The sequence below is a fragment of the Suncus etruscus genome, chromosome X (genome assembly GCF_024139225.1).
Source record: "Suncus etruscus isolate mSunEtr1 chromosome X, mSunEtr1.pri.cur, whole genome shotgun sequence".
Classification (NCBI taxonomy): Eukaryota; Metazoa; Chordata; class Mammalia; order Eulipotyphla; family Soricidae; genus Suncus; species Suncus etruscus.
In genome coordinates, this window is record NC_064868.1 from 61,564,298 (window position 1) to 61,582,010 (window position 17,713).

The 17,713-nt window shown below is 41.9% G+C and overlaps 1 protein-coding gene across 4 annotated transcripts in view; it reads left to right on the forward strand.

The window, feature by feature from the left end:
* The window catches only part of DLG3 (discs large MAGUK scaffold protein 3), a 213,708-nt gene that overhangs the window by 164,724 nt on the left and 31,271 nt on the right, over positions 1-17,713 (forward strand). For all 4 annotated transcript variants that reach the window (XM_049767216.1, XM_049767217.1, XM_049767214.1 and 1 more), the window contains one exon: positions 13,586-13,700. In XM_049767216.1, coding sequence (XP_049623173.1) covers positions 13,586-13,700 — 115 coding nt within the window. The remainder of the gene's footprint in view (positions 1-13,585; positions 13,701-17,713) is intronic.

The following is a 17,713-nucleotide window of genomic DNA, read 5'->3' on the forward strand; positions in this document are numbered from 1 at the left end:
TTTTTTTTTACAATTTTTTATGTCTTTTTTTAATATTTTATTTAAATACCTTGATTACATACATGATTGTGTTTAGGTTTCAGTCATGTAAAGAACACCACACATCACAAGTGCAACATTCCCATCACCAATGTCCCAAATCTCCCTCCGACCCCCGCCTGTACTCTAGACAGGCTTTCCATTTCCTTCATACATTCTCATTATTAGGACAGTTCAAAATGTAGTTATTTCTCTAACTAAACTCATCACTCTTTGTGGTGAGCTTCCTGAGGTGAGCTGGAACTTCCAGCTCTTTTCTCTTTTGTGTCTGAAAATTATTATTGCAAGAATGTCTTTCATTTTTCTTAAAACCCATAGATGAGTGAGACCATTCTGCGTTTTTTTCTCTCTCTCTGACTTATTTCACTCAGCATAATAGATTCCGTGTACATCCATGTATAGGAAAATTTCATGACTTCATCTCTCCTGACAGCTGCATAATATTCCATTGTGTATATGTACCACAGTTTCTTTAGCCATTCGTCTGTTGAAGGGCATCTTGATTGTTTCCATAGTCTTGCTATGGTAAATAGTGCTGCAATGAATATAGGTGTAAGGAAGGGGTTTTTGTATTGTATTTTTATGTTCCTAGGGTATATTCCTAGGAGTGGTATAGCTGGATCGTATGGGAGCTCGATTTCCAGTTTTTGGAGGAATCTCCATATTGCTTTCCATAAAGGTTGAACTAGACGGCATTCCCACCAGCAGTGGATAAGAGTTCCTTTCTCTCCACATCCCCGCCAACAGTTTATTCTCATTCTTTGTGATGTGTGCCATTCTCTGGGGTGTGAGGTGGTATCTCATCGTTGTTTTGATTTGCATCTCCCTGATGATTAGTGAAGTGGAGCATTTTTTCATGTGTCTTTTGGCCATTTGTATTTCTTCTTTGTCAAAGTGTCTGTCCATTTCTTCTCCCCATTTTTTGAAGGGATTAGATGGTTTTATCTTGTAATTTTCTGTCAGTGCCTTGTATATTTTAGAGATTAGCCCCTTATCTGATGGGTATTAGGTGAATAGTTTCTCCCACTCAGTGTGTGGCTCTTGTATCCTGGGCACTATTTTCTTTGAGGTGCAGAAGCTTCTCAGCTTAATATATTCCCATCTGTTAATCTCTGCTTTCACTTGCTTGGAGAGTGCAGTTTCCTCCTTGAATATGCCTGTAGTCTCAATGCTCTGGAGTGTTTTTCCTATGTGTTGTTCTATATATCTTATGGATTTGGGTCTGATATTGAGGTCTTTAATCCATTTGGATTTTACCTTCGTACATGATGTTAGCTGGGGGTCTAAGTTCAATTTTTTGCAAGTGGCTAGCCAGTTGTGCCAACAACACTTGTTGAAGAGGCTTTCTTTGCTCCATTTAGGATTTCTTGCTCCTTTATCAAAAATTAGGTGATTGTATGTCTGGGGAACATTCTCTGAGTATTCAAGCCTATTCCACTGATCTGAGGTCCTGTCCTTATTCCAATACCATGCTGTTTTGATAACTATTGCTTTGTAGTAAAGTTTAAAGTTGGGGAAAGTAATTCCTTCGATATTCTTTTTCCCAATGATTGCTTTAGCTATTCCAGGGTGTTTATTGTTCCAAACGAATTTCAAAAGTGCCTGATACACTTCTTTGAAGAATGTCATGGGTATCTTTAGAGGGATCACATTAAATCTGTATAATGCCTTGGGGAGTATTGCCATTTTGATGATGTTAATCCTGCCAATTCATGAGCAGGGTATGTGTTTCCATTTCCGCGTAACCTCTTTTATTTCTTGGAGCAGAGTTTTATAGTTTTCTTTGTATAGGTCCTTCACATTTTTAGTCAAGTTGATTCCAAGATATTTGCGTTTGTGTGGCACTATTGTGAATGGGGTTGTTTTCTTAATGTCCATTTCTTCCTTATTACTATTGGTGTATAGAAAGGCCATTGATTTTTGTGTGTTAATTTTATAGCCTGCCACCTTGCTATATGAGTGTATTGTTTCTAGAAGCTTTTTGGTAGAGTCTTTCGGGTTTTCTAACTAGAGTATCATGTCATCTGCAAACAGTGAGAGCTTGACTTCTTCCTTTCCTATCTGGATTCCATTGATATCTTTTTCTTGCCTAATCGCTATAGCAAGCACTTCCAGTGCTATGTTGAATAGGAGTGGTGAGAGAGGACAGCCTTGTCTTGTTCCAGAATTTAGAGGAAAGGCTTTTAGTTTTTCTCTATTGAGGATAATATTTGCCACTGGCTTGTGGTAGATGGCCTTAACTATATTGAGAAAGGTTCCTTCCATTCCTATCTTGCTGAGTGTTTTGATCAAGAATGGGTGTTGGACCTTATCAAATGCTTTCTCTGCATCTATTGGTATGATCATGTGGTTTTTATTTTTCTTGTTGTTGATGTTGTGTATTATGTTGATAGATTTACGGATGTTAAACCATCCTTGCATTCCTGGGATGAAACCTACTTGATCGTAGTGGATAATCTTCTTAATGAGGCATTGAATCCTATTTGCCAGGATTTTGTTGAGGATCGTTGCATCTGTATTCATTAGCAATATTGGTCTTTAATTTTCTTTTTGGTAGCAACTCTGTCTGGTTTAGGTATCAAGGTGATGTTGGCATCATAAAAGCTATTTGGAATTGTTTCCGTTTCTTCAATTTCATTAAAGAGTCTTGCCAGGATTGGAAAGTTTCAAAGAATTCATTAGTGAATCCATCTGGGCCTGGGCTTTTGTTTATCGGCAGACATTTGATTACCGCTTTAATTTCATCAATAGTGATGGGGGTGTTTAGATATGCTACATACTCTTCCTTCAACCGTGGAAGATGATAAGAGTCCAAGAATTTATCCATTTCTTCCAGGTTCTCATTTTAGTGGCGTAGAGTTTCTCAAAGTAGTTTCTGATTACCCTTTGAATCTCTGTCATATCAGTAGTGATCTCTCCTTTTTCATTCCTACTACGAGTTATCAAGTTTCTCTCTCTCCCTTTCTTTGTTAGTTTTGCCAGTGGTCTATCAATCTTGTTTATTTTTTCAAAGAACCAACTTCTGCTTTCGTTGATCTTTCGGATTGTTTTTTGTGTTTCCACTTCGTTGATTTCTGCTCTCAGCTTTGTTATTTCCTTCTGTCTCCCTATTTTTGGGTCCTTTTTTTGAGCACTTTCTAGTTCTATTAGCTGTGTCATTAAGCTACTCAGGTAAGCTCCTTCTTCCTTCCTGATGTGTGCTTGCAAAGCTATAAATTTTCTTCTCAGTACTGCATTTGCTATGCCCCATAAGTTCTGATAGTTTGTGTCTTTATTGTCATTTGTTTCCAGGAACCTTTTGATTTCATCCTTGATTTCATCTCCGACCCACTGGTTATTCAGTATGAGGCTGTTTAACTTTCAGGTGTTAAAGTTTTTCTTCTGTGTCCCTTTGGAATTCACAAATAATTTCAGAGCCTTGTGGTCAGCGAAGGTAGTCTGCAAAATTTCTATCTTCTTGATATTATGGAGGTATGTTTTATGTGACAGCATGTAGTCTGTCCTGGGGAATGACCCATGTACACTGGAGAAGAATGTGCATCCAGGTTTCTGGGGATGGAGTGTCCTATATATATCCAGTAGGCCTCTTTCTTCCATTTTTCTTTTCAGGTCTAGTATATTCTTGTTGGGTTTCAGTCTGGTTGACCTATCCAGTGTTGACAAAGCTGTTTTGAAGTCCCCCACAATTATTGTGTTGTTATTGATATTATTTTTCAGATTTGTCAACAGTCGTATTAAATATTTTGCTGGTGGGCCGGGCGGTGGCGCTGGAGGTAAGGTGCCTGCCTTGCCTGCGCTAGCCTAGGACGGACCGCAGTTCGATCCCCCGGCGTCCCATATGGTCCCCCAAGAAGCCAGGAACAACTTCTGAGCGCATAGCCAGGAGTAACCCCTGAGCGTCACAGGGTGTGGCCCAAAAACCAAAAAAAAAAATTTTGCTGGCCCCTCATTTGGTGCATATATGTTTAGGAGAGTTATTTCTTCCTGCTCTACATACCCCTTGATTAATATAAAATGTCCATCTTTGTCCCTTACAACCTTCCTGAGTATAAAGTTTGCATTATCTGATATTAGTATGGCCACTCCAGCTTTTTTATGGGTGTTGTTTGCTTGGATGATTTTTCTCCAGCCTTTTATTTTGAGTCTATGTTTGTTCTGGCTATTCAGGTGCGTTTCTTGTAGGCAGCAGAAGGTTGGATTGAGTTTTTTGATCCATTTAGCCACTCTGTCTCTCTTAACTGTTGCATTTAGTCCATTGATGTTGAGAGAAAGAATTGTCCTGGGATTTAATGCCATCTTTATATTGAAACTTGGTGTGTCTTTTGGTTAGTCTTGTCTTAAATTAGGTCTTTCAGTTTTTCTCTTAAGACTGGTTTTGAGTCTGTAAAGTTTCTGAGCTGTTTTTTGTCTGTGAAACCATGTATTTTTCTGTCAAACCGGAAAGTGAGTTTTGCTGCGTACAGTATTCTAGGTGAAGCATTCATTTCATTCTGTCTTGTCACAATATCCCACCACTACTTTCTGGCCTTGAGTGTTTCTGGTGACAGGTCTGCTGTAAATCTTAAGGATGCTCCCTTGAATGTAATTTCCCTTTTTGATCTTACGTTTTTCATAATTCTGTCTCTTTCTGTGGGATTCGTCATTGTGACTAGGATGTGTCTTGAGGTATTTTTTCTGGGGTCTCTTTTGGTTGGTACTCTTCGAACATGCAGGATTTGATCATATATATTCTTTAGCTCTGGTAGTTTCTCTTTAATGATGTTCTTGATTGTTGATTCTTCCTGGAAATTTTCTTCCTGGGTCTCTGGGACTCCAATGATTCTTAAATTGTTTCTGTTGAGCTTATCGTAGACTTCTATTTTCATCTGTTCCCATTCTTTGACTAATTTTTCCATTGTCTGTTCATTTCCTTTAAGTTTTTTTTCCAATCTCTCCTGCTGTATGGAATTGTTATGTATCTCATCTTCCACAGCACCAAGTCTATTCTCAGCTTCTGATACCCTGTCCCAGAACTTATCCATTTTGTCATTCACTTCGTTTACTGACTTCTTCAGGCCTGTTAGTTGACATGTTATTTCAGTTTGGAGTTTTGTGATTTCTGTCTTCATATTTTCTTGGTTCTTATTAGTGTTGTGTTCAACTCGATCCATGGTGTTTTTGAGTTCATTGAGCATCTTCAATATTGCTAATCTAAAGTCCTTATCTGAGAGGTTGATTAGTTGGTTGGTCATTATCTGGTCATCAGAATTGTCATCTTCATTCTCTATGTCTGATGCTGGCCTGCATTGTTTCCCTATTGTCACACTTGTATTGTGGGTTTTTCTACGTGTTGTGGTGGTATTCATTGGCTAAATGATGCAGGCAGCCACACTCCTCTGGCTCCGCCCTTTCTGGATGGGTTGACTTGCCTTCAAGGGAGGGGAGTCCTCTGTGGGTGAAGCCTCACACAGGATCAAATCTTAGGCCCTAGTACGCAGCAGAGAAAACAGTCCGGAGAGAAATGCTGGGCTTCAGTGATCCAGCACAGTTCTTAGTGTGATTTTTTTCTTCTTGTTGCGATGGTGTTTTTTTTATTAGAAAGAGCGCAAGGCCGGGTAGCGAAGCTGAGCCAAAGTGCTCTGCAGGAACCTCTTTTCGGCCCACTCCCAAGAGGTTCATGCAAGAGGACAGTAGACAGACACACACAGGCAGCATTCACAATTTTTCACAGTCGGTCCCCACTGGGCAGGTGTAGTTTCCGCAAAGCAAGTATCTTAACCACTGTTCTATCTCCTTAGGACTTCCTTTCTCTCTTCTATTTGACAACCAAGGAGACAGGGTGATTCACTTTTGGATATCTGAAATCGTTATTCTGAATTTAAAAAGTTGAATAAAACACAGTGTATGTAGACTTGAGATTTTTTTTGTTTTTTGGATCACTCCTGGCAGCACTCAGTCATACTCCTGGCTCTGCACTAAAGGATCACTATTGGGACCATATGAGTCTGCATGCAAGGCAAGCACTTTAACCACTACAGTATGGCTCCAGCCTTAGACCTGAGGTTTTGTGTTTTGGGAGGGAGGAATCAAAACTGGTGAAGCCCAGGGGCTCCTCCTAGCTTTGCACTCAGAAATTACTCCTGGCAATGCCAAAGATTACAAAGGATGCTGGGATTGCATGCATTCAAAACAAGTGCCTTACCCACTGTTCTATCTCTCCAGCCCCTATAGATTTGAGATTTTAATAAGTGCTATTTCTTTCATTTGATCCTGAGGTTGGAAATAATATATATCCATGCTGGAAGTTGAGTTTGATCCCCAGCATTGCATAGTCTCCTTTCACTGCTGGGAGTGACACCTCAAGCCTTTAGCTGGAAACAGAACAGGAGTGGCTCCCAAACAAAGCAAAATTTAAAATAGCCTATAAAAAGTTCTGAAAATGACTTAAATTATAAATAACATTGAGTTCAGTCCTACATCACTGGATGCGGGTCTGGTGAACCTTCTCCCCCAGTACTGCCAGGAGCTGTAAGGTAACCTATTGAAATGAGACCTTTGGGTTCAATGATGTTTAGTTGAGCATCCTAGGCAGTGACTTTGGCCAAGGAGATACTTTTTCAGAGATAATTTAGTACATGGAAAGGGAGAAGCGAGGGATCATGGCTAATTATGAGGTTTTAGAATTCAGAGGCATTTTTTTTGTTTTTTTTTTTGGGGGGGGGCACACCCGGTGACGCTCAGGGGTTACTCCTGGCTATGCACTCAGAAGTCGCTCCTGGCTTGGGGGATCGAACCATGATCTCCGTCTAAAGCTAGCGCAGGCACCTTACCTCTAGTGCCACCGCCTGGCCCCCAGAGGCACTTTTGACCACACCTAGTTGTGCTCAAGGCTTGCTTTTGGCTCTGAGTTTAGGGATTACTTTTTGCAGGGATCAAGGAACTATATGAGGTGCTGGGGATCAAACCCAGATAGGCTGCTTACAAAGTATGCACACTATTAGTTTTCCAGCCTCATATGGTTTTAGGTTTTTGTTTTGGAGCCACACCCAGCATTGCTCTAAGCTTAATTCTGTCTCTGTGCTCAGGGTTCATTCCTGGTGGATTTGGGGGACCATTTGGGGTACTGGGAACTGAATCTGGGTCAGCTGTGTGCAAAGCAAACACCATACCTTCTATACTATCATATCACTCTGTCCCTCACATGCTTTTAATATACATTTTGTGGGGAAAGAACTTTTAATGTGGGGCAGTCTGGGGATGTCCAACTTACAAACTATTACATGCAAATCAGGAACTTTACCACTATTGAGCCCTGGGTCCTTAAGTGAAGCTTTTGTTCTTAGAAAAGTAGGCCTCTAATATTCAGGTGCAGTGCTGTTTCTTTTAAGACCTTTCTAAGCAGTTTTTGTAAGAATTATTTTTTGCTTGTTATATACAAAATCTGTTAGCCAGATACCCCAATTCAAAAGGATATATGAAAAGCATGGATCCGGACTGCTTCCAAACTTAACCTTGGGAACAATTTAAATTAGACTATATCTTAACTGTCTTTCCAAGTTCTCAGTAGAACTTGTAGCTGACTACATTCACTTAAATAAATCATATGGTTTATTAGCTTGAGAACAGAAGCTTTGACTTGGGACCAGTTTCTAATTTATTTACTCAACAGTCATTTATTCAGAGGAAACTCTGTGCCTTTTGGATATTAGATAACTCTATAAGTAAAAAAATTAGAGGCCTGGAGTCTAGGGGAAAATAAATGAAAGACAGTTTAATAGCTTTTACATCTTAGTAGCATGTAGAAAATAAAATGGAATCCTTAAATCTATAATGCTATATTTTTTCTGAATTCTATTTTTTGAGTGTGCATGTATGTACAGTGTCAGGGATCCATCCAAACCAAGTCCTTCACATTCAAGATTTGTGATTCATCAGCAAGCCACATCCCCAGGCCCTAAGGGTGCTTTTTGGCCCAGTGTTATCAACCATGGATTAGGAGCTTTGAGGGAACAGGTGGCTTGGTAGTTGTTGGGGTTTTTTTAGAACTAATTTAAATTTGGGGGCCAGAGAGATAGCATGAAGGTAAAGCATTTGCCATACATGCAGAAGGACGGTGGTTCGAATCCTGGCATCCCATATGGTCCCCTGTACCTGACGGGCGATTTCTGAGTGTAGAGCTAGGAGTGACCCCTGAGCAGTGCCGGGTGTGACCACCCCCCAAAAAGAGAAATAATTTAAATTTTAGCCACATGACTTACAATTTTGCAATACTGTCAATGATAGATTTTCTTCAGTACAACATTCCAGTATCATCCCCATCTCACCAACTGTCCCGGTTTCCTTTTACCATTGCCCCAGGGTCCCTCTTTCACTTGCCCACTCCCTTTCCCAGGTCTCTACACCCCCTCCAATATTGGTTAAGTTTTATTTTTTGTTTTAGGGTCACACCCACCGGTGCTCAGGGGTTACTCCTGGCTCTAAGCCCAGAAATCACTCCTGGCAGGCTTGGGGGACCATATGGGATACTAGGGTTCCTTGGTTGGCCGCATGCAAGGCAAATGTACTATCGCTCCTGCTCCTTTTAAAGTATTTTTTAAAGAATCTAAACAGCTGCCCTAACTGCTGTTAAGTTGAAGTTCGATGGAAAAGACAGTTCCAAAGAAGGGAATATATAAACAAATGCGAGAGAAAGAACATGGCATAAGGTTTGATTTGATATATTTTCCATCCATGGATCAGTGTCTCTTTCTACCTTAAACTTAATCTTCCCTAAGTAAGGCATTGCTGGTTAGAAATATTTTCCTACCCAGGTCTCCTGTTAGCCAGTGAATATGGAATTAAATCATGAAGGAATTACGTAGAGGGTCATGGTTGAGGGCTGAGCCCCATTGCTTCTGTCTTGGTAAGTGCAGATTTTGTGTGACACTGGTCATTGCCCTCCACCTTTAGATTGGGTACTTTATTGATGCTGATATGTTGCCTTCTTTTTTTTAATATTTTTATTTATTTAAACATCTTGATTACAAATATGATTGTGATTAGGTTTCAGTCATGTAAAGAACACCCCCCATCTCCAGTGCAACATTCCCACCACCAATGTCCCATATCTCCCTCCATCCCACCCCCCCACCTGTACTCTAGACAAGTTTTCCAGTTCCCTCATTCATTCTTTTTTTTAATATATTTTTTAAGTAACATGATTATATTTGGGTTACAGTCATAACCAGAACACCCCCCTTCACCAGTGTAACATTACCCCCTTCCCCCTTTCCATCCCCTGCCTGTATTCGAGACAGGCATTCTACTACAATTGTTTTTAAGTTCAGTAAGTTGTATTTTTTTTCCTTAAAGGATAAAAGTAAAAAAAAAAATAAAGGTGTGATAGTAGCAATCGCCATTGTTCGCATAGGTCCAGAAAAATGGGGAAAATAAAAAAAAATCCTTGACCTAATTACTAAAAAGGCCTCACCTCAGTTTATTGGCATAAGACAGACTCTGGGTTCCAGGCAAACCAGTCCGTCCAACTCCAGTCATTCTCAAGGTCCCGGTGAAACTTTTTCACACTTTAGCTGTTGTTGGTATCAGATTCTTATATTTAAAGACTCTGGATTCTATGCATTTCTTTCATCGATGCCAGGCTGATGTGGAGCATCCTCTAGTTTCAGCATACCATTAAATGTGGAGTGATCTGCCCTGCGTGCAGACTGTTGCTGAGTCGTCTGGGTGTTGGGAGCACTCTTTGGAGTAAGTCACTGCCAAAGCAGTGGTAGGTCTTCCTTGGTAGAGGCTTGGATCCTGGTAATGTTAAAGACAATTGTGGTTGTTTCCATAGAAGGTGTCCATTGTTCAGGTGTGTATGGGCGATGCCCATTCTTCTGAGGCCTGAGCCAAATCATTATGCCAATGTTCAGGGTAAAAGGCCTAATTACATTACCAAATTTGTGTCCCCATCTCTATTAGATAAGAACTTCTTTGCATATGTATTATTCCCCATTTTAATGTGCCTATGCAAAAGAGAAGCAATGCCACAAGATATTGTTGATGCATCTGGGGGCTGACGAATAAAGTCCAACATTCCCCATAACTTGGTACAAACACGAAATCTATACAGAGATACTCTTCTACCAGTATTGCTTATAAAACAGATCTCAAAGGGGGAAAATCAAACAATCAAATAACAAATCCAGTGGGCAAAATTGTCACTATATGAGGATATTCAAAAAGAGTTATAGATGTTTTTTGTTTTTTTTTTTGGTTTTTTGGGCCACACCCGTTTGATGCTCAGAGGTTACTCCTGGCTATGCACTCAGAAGTCGCTCCTGGCTTGGGGGGACCATATGGGACACCGGGGGATCGAACCACGGTCCATCCTACGCTAGCACTTGCAAGGCAGACACCTTACCTCCAGCGCCACCTTCCCGGCCCCAAGAGTTATAGATGTTAAGGGAATATATCTGAGATATACAAAGGAGATACGCGTGACCCTTTTCATGTTTTAGAAATAGTCAAGAGGGAGGGGGGTGCTTCTGAGACACTACTTTGGTCTGTGATTGGACAAACGAAGAGAGCATGGAGCCATGTCCTCTACTTGTTGCCTGCTGAAGCTTCTGACTCCCCAAGAGGCTTTTGCTTCCTAATTGCTAGAAGTTGAGAGTTCAGCAGTCCCCTCCCAGCCCCTTGCATGAGCAAGGAAACCTGGGGTCTCTTTTAAATTGCACCTCACTGGAACCGACTTGCTGGGACCCTGCGCAGGTGCCCAGGAATTACCCTGGGATGGGGAGGAAGGAGGGAGAAGGTTGTGGGGGGCAACCGAGGCTGCATCTTCACCTTATCTTGGCCAAAAAGCCTACAGCATGAAACCTTGCTGTGACGCATTGCCTGCTGAAGCTTCAGACTCCACCCAAAAATTACTGTGAAAGATATGTAATCCACCTTGGCCAAAACAAAAATCATTAGTACAGAAGATGGTTAGATGTGTGGTAATAAGAGATAGGAGTGAGAGAGTAAAGGAATAAAAGGAGCACATGGACAATGTTCAGAAAATGACTAGCAGATGAAACACAATGATATCCATATATTTCTTATAATGTTCCGCGCGGGTGCTAGGCGCGGTTTCTCAATGGACAGGTTTAATAAGGAAACTTCCCTGATAAGTACTAATGCCAGAACCTATTGTGACCAATGTCCCGCACCCCCTTCCTAGGCCTGGTTAAAGCAGCCTTTGACATGGCAGAGGGCTGCCAAATGCCATGCTGGCAGGATCTCCCGGCTCAGCTCCCAGGAAGGAAAGAGGTCCTTCCCGAGCTTGAAGGCTGGGAGGTCGGAGCCCCCTCCCCCAGGCCCTCCCTTTGGAGGTGGGAGGGAAATGGGGCAAGCCTAGGAACACCAATAAACTCCTCCAAGGGACCCACCTCGCTGGTTTGCCCCGCCATGTGGCCAGGCAAAGCCCTGGAGTACCGGAGGAAGGAGGTAGGGGGCTGCTGGGGTGACCCATGTCCCCCACCCCCTTCCTAGGCCTGGTTAAAGCAGCCTTTGGCATGGCGGAGGGCTGCCAAACGCCATGCTGGCAGGACCTCCCGGCTCGGCTCCCAGGAAGGAAAGAGATATGTTGCCTTCTAACTCAGAACAGGGACATTGTCCAGCTGCTGTCTTTCCCCTTCTCCCTGGCATTATTAATGGATAAGTTAGGGAAGTAACTGCTTCCTGTTGGATTTCAGACCCTGGAGTTGATAATTAAAAATAAATCACCTGGCGCCGGAGAGATAGCACAACGGTAAGGCGTTTGCCTTGCATGCAAAAGGACGTTGGTGGTTCGAATCCTGGCGTCCCATATGGTCCCTCGAGCCTTCCAGGGGCGATTTCTGAGCATAGAGCCAGGAGTAGCCCCTGAGCGCTGCCAAAAACCAAAAAAAAAAAAAAAAAGAAAAGGAAAAAAAAAAAGAAAAAATCACCTAATATCAATGCACCATGAAAGAACACATGAATTTGACAGTTGGTTTCACTGGTACAAAAAAAAAATTGTTGAGAAGAGGTTATTTGCCTAAGTTAGAACTCTATTTCCTCCCCTTTATACCTTTTTTTTGGGGGGGGGTCACACCCAGCAGCGCTCAGGGGCCAGTCCTGGCTCTACGCTCAAAAATCGCCCCTGGCAGGCTCGGGGAACCGTATGGGATGCCGGGATTCAAACCGATGTCCTTCTTCACGCAAGTCAAACGCCTTACCTCCATGCTATCTCTCCGGCCCCACCCCCTTAGACTTTTTAATATTTCCCTTTTACCTAGCTGATGGCCAGGTTTCTTTACTGAGGAAAGGGAGTGGTCATGTCAGATGTTGGAACAGGTATTTTGTTTTCAGCCTGTAGAGTTTACATACTCATTAGGGATACTTTATGCTACCTCTTGTGGTTCATGAAATATTCCTGTAGAAATTTTTGCCCCTGAAAATGTATTTATGTTTAAAACATTTCTCCAACCATCAAACTTGCGTGTAAATTTTGGCTTTCTTTAATATCAGCTTGTTAGAATGAAGAATACCTGTCTCTGCCATTTTGTACAACCTTGCCTCAGCTATCATTCATTTTTATGAGGCAATTATAGATCTAAAATGGTGAATAAATATATGTATTCAATATGAATACTATAGCTTAGGAGAATTATAGCAAAGAAGCCCTAGGAAAATATATTTTTATAATTGTGTGTGTAGAGTTCATCTTCTGAATCAGATTTCTGAATCAGATTTTTACATACGTATTTTTTTAATTTATGGGGGAACATTAGTTTGCAGGAGTGCTAATGTTTATGTTTTAGGGGAAAACTTATCAGGCCCACCCCCAAGATATCATATTTTTCTAAATTAAATTTGTAGCCACTTTTCCAGAAGCTGGGCATAGATTGAGGACCTAGAGATGATATGATTTTGGCAAGAGGTGTCAGCAAGACTATTTGGGCATATTTATGTTTTACTTTAATTGTTAGTGAAGCAAAAGAAACTATTAAAAGGGACATAACTCACAAAAACTTTGTGAGCTCATCTGATTGTGAGGTTTTTGATTGGTTAACTTTTTATCTTTGTATTAGATTTTAATTACCCTCCCACCACCACCCCCTTCATATGAAATTCATCTAGAAACAAATTGTCTTTCTTGCTTTACAGTAATATAATGGCTGCAGGTCCTTTTCAGTCCCCATCCTGTGTCTTCAAGTCATCTGTTCTTTGATATCTACTTTTGGGAAAAGTTTTCTTTCTCATCTGTTCTCCTTAATGCCTGCTTCAGAGATTTATGAAAGGTGCAGTTGAATGTATTTACAGTTGTTTTTAAGGCTTGGTGAACCTTTAAGGCAGATAAAGGCCTCACCCTGTTTGATATACCCAAACATCTCCTTTTTCAGGCATAATATTTCTGGGGGAAGAAGTATGTTTCTGTCTGTGGAGGAGGGATTTTAATTATGAAAGCAAAGGTTAACTGGATTATTTGGGAGCCCAGTGGCCTCTTGTCTCCTGGGCCACTGGTCTGCAGACTTGGTGTGGCTCCTTGAGTTCATTATTCTTGTCATTGTCTCCCTGACAGAGTACAGTCGCTTTGAATCAAAGATACATGACTTGCGAGAACAAATGATGAACAGCAGTATGAGCTCTGGGTCTGGGTCCCTCCGAACAAGTGAGAAGAGGTCTTTGTATGTTCGGTAAGTTACATGTTTAACTCCAGACCTTGTGCTGTGGGAAGGAAGGGGGTAGAGCTCTGTGCCAACCAGCTCTTCTTGTTTAAGTCAAGCTAGGGTCACCTAGCTTGAGTGTGGGGCTTTCTCATGTGAAGCATGGTGCTCAGCCCATTGAGCTATATTTCCAACACAACAATGGTCATTTATCAGGGACCAAAGAATGATGGATTGCTACATTCTGTCCTTTGATTTATTACTATGTTGCCTTACTCTCCACTGCTCTGGTCTGCTGTCTGAATAATGGGACAGGATGGTGGATCTTCCTTAATGTGTACTCCCAATACTAAAGCAACACTTAACACTGTATGCTGATGTTGTATACTTTAATGGTCAGCATCTCTTCCCTTTTATTTATTTTTATTTTTTGTGTGGTTTTTGGGTCACACCCGGCAGTGCTCAGGGGTTATTCCTGGCTCCAGGCTCAGAAATTGCTCCTGGCAGGCACGGGGGACCATGTGGGATGCCGGGGTTTGAACCGATAACCTCCTGCATGAAAGGCAAACACCTTACCTCCATGCTATCTCTCCGGCCCCATCTCTCTTCCCTTTTATAAGCTGGCATCTTCCTTTAAGCTCACAAATGACTCAGTATGGGAAAATTTCAGTTTGCTCTAATAGTAAAAGACTGTTGGGTGATTGTTGCTAGTCAGCAATCAAATAGCACTCAAGTGTTCAAAGTGCTTTGGTTGCAAAATGTGATCTGAGGGAAAAACTTGGCTATCTTCTATCCACTTATGCATAATAGACACCACGATTTGTATACAAGCAGAGCAGCTATCATTATGTTCTGGTACAAAGATCTCTGTCTGTCTCTCTTCTCTCTTTTTATTTTATTTGTTCTTGGGCCACACCTGGAGGTGTTCAGGTCTTACTCCTGCTTCTACACTTAGAGGTCACTTGAGGGAGAGGAGCTTGTGGGACCATATGCAGTGCTGGGGATCAAACTTGGGCTAGCGTGTGCAAGACAAATGCTCTACCCGCTGTACTGTCACATTGGCCCTCTAGCTCTTTTTTCTTCTTCTCTTTTTTTGTCACACTTAGCAGTGCTTGGAGCTATGGAGTCACCTAGCTTGAGTGCGGGGCTTTCTCATGTGAAGCTTGGTGCTCAGACCATTGAGCTATATTTCCAATACAACAATGGTCATTTATCAGGGACCAAAGAATGATGGGTTGCTACGTTCTGTCCTTTGATTTATTTATTTTTTTTGGTTTTTGGGCCACACCCGGCGATGCTCAGGGGTTACTTCTGGCTGTCTGCTCAGAAGTAGCTCCTAGCAGGCATGGGGGACCATATGGGACACCGGGATTCGAACCAACCACCTTTGGTCCTGGATCGGCTGCTTGCAAGGCAAACACCGCTGTGCTATCTCTCCGGGCCCTGTCCTTTAATTTATTACTGTGTTGCCTTACTCTCCACTGCTCTGGTCTGCTGTCTGAATAATGGGACAGGATGGTGGACTTTCCTCAGGAAGAAGGGATGGAAGGAACAAATATATATCATGGAGTGTATTGCTGTGAAAGCTATTTGGAGTTAATGTTCAAAGGTGAGTTTCTGAACTTTGAGTCATGTTGTAATTCTTTGTTAGGTCAGAGTATAAACTTTATTGCTAACTGAGAAGTTTGGATTCCTAGTAGAATTTTGGTGGATATTTTTGCCATACCTGTTGGTACTCAGGTGGTGCTTCTGGCTCTGCATTTGGGATTCTCAAATCCAGGGACCATTTGGGCTGCCAGAAATCTAACTGGGGTTTTCTACCCTACACGTTGTGCTAACTCTTTACCCCTCTTGGTAGAATTTTGGTATGATTTCTTGCTTCTTGACAAAGCAATAGTTTGCTGAAAAGGTACTGTATGAAATACACAGTTGAAATCCTTAGTTAATAATGTGGTAGAATTACTCTTTAGAGCCAGAGGCGATGCATTTGTATGTTAGCTTAGGTATGGGATACTATCAAACTCGTGGGTTGAACTTTTTTTCTAATGGCCTTGGATACCTGCTTGAGGGATGGAGGTCAACTAACTGCTTGGCAAAGGGATAACTGCTGGCTTTTGGATTTGAGATGATGATATGTGAACACATGTGCTTGCAAATTGCCATTTTTCTCATTTGCTAGCTGATATCTTTACTCTGTTTTACTTAGCTGTTACTAGGAGTAGACAGTTTCTTGCCCTACTGCAAGGAGAAGAACTTAGGGAGCCCAGCCTCTTTTTTTGGTTTGTTTTTGGGCCACACCCAGCAGTACTTAGGAGCTATACTTGGTTTGCTCAGGAGTAACCCCTGTTTGTGCTTGGGAACCATATGTGGTACCCAGATTTGGACCAGGGTGGGCCCCATGCAAGGCAAGCACCTTATCTCCTATACTATATTTTCTGGCCCTCGTAGTCTAGCATTGAGCCTAAAATCCCTTGAGAACATTTCTTGGTTTATTTAAAAACTAAATGCTTGGGCCGGAGAGATAGCATGGAGGTAAGGTGTTTGCCTTGCATGTGGAAGGACGGCGGTTCGAATCCTGGCATCCCATATGGTCCCCTGAGCCTGCCAGGGGCGGTTTCTGAGTGTAGAGCCTGGAGTAACCCCTGAGATCTGCCAGGTGTGACCATAAAAAACCCAAAATAAATAATAAATAAATAAATAAAAACTAAATACTGAACTTCACTTCTTGTGTTAGGAGTAGCTTTCTTTCAGTTTTGTACTCAGCTCCTGTTGTGAAGGGCTAAGCATGGAAGGAAGATTGAACTAGTCTCTGTCAGTATTTTTTTCCATTTACTGTTTTGTGTCAGTAAAACATTGCTCCAGAACTACAGTCTAGACTCTTGGGGAAAATCTGAAATGTGCTTTATCACTCCTCCCAAAAGGGTAATACTTACGTGACTTGGTCAGATTTGTTCCGTTCTGTACTTTCAGCCCCCGCAGCTGTGGTGCTCCAGTGTGCGTGGGAAGCTCTTTAGGCAAGACAATTTCTGTGGAGAGCTTTATTTTTAGATTTCCCCACTCAGCCTATCCTGTGTTAGAGCCTTCCCTGCCTGGGCAGGGGGAATGGGACATTAGCACCTGGGCTAGAAGACCTGGAACACCCTCCGATCTGGTCCTGAAAAAGAAGGAGGTGGTAAGTCTACCGTTTTACCTAAAGGAGGGGGGAGACTTAAGTTTACATAATCTACCTTTAACTTTAATCAAGATCACATATTCATCTCCTTTTTTTGACTGGAGGGTAGGGCTTTTGGGCCACACCTGGTGATTCTCAGGGCTTACTCCTGGCTCTGTATTCAGGAATCATTTTTGTCAGCTCTGGGGATTGAACTATGGTTGGCCTCATGCAAGGCAAGAGCCTTGCCCCTTTACTGTCTTTCTAATACTTTTGATTAGTTTTTAGTATCTGTGAGTGGTTAGAGAAAGGATTTTTATTTTGCTTTTTAGTCTACATCTGGCAATGCTCTTAGGCCATATTCAGTGCTGTGGATCACACCAGGGTCAGCCACGTGCAATGCAGGTGCCTTGCCCTCTCTCCAGCCTTTCTTTCATTTTGAAAAAAAGAAATGACTTTGATACAAATAACCCCTTCAAATTTTATTGCTCCTGATTATTCATCACATTTGCCAAACTATGTGCCACAAAACAGTAGTTTCTTACAAGGTTACTAAGTATTTTGTGAAAAATCAGTGATTAAGCTAGACAAATGCAGGGCGAAAGAGAAATATTTTGTATAGGCCACACCTTACAGTGCTCAGGGCTAACTCCTGTCTCAGCACTCAGGTGTCATTTCTGCTGGTGCACAAGGGACCATTTGAGGTGTCAAAAAGCATACCTGTGTTGACCATATGCAAAGCAAACACCCTCTCTGTTGCCCCTGTCCCGAAAGAGGAAATTCTTTACTCTGGTTACTCTTCAGAAGGGGACTGACTATACAAGGGGCCTTATTTGGAGAAACATGTTTGAACACCTAGGTTGAAGTTACTTTGTTTTCTATAACTACTTAT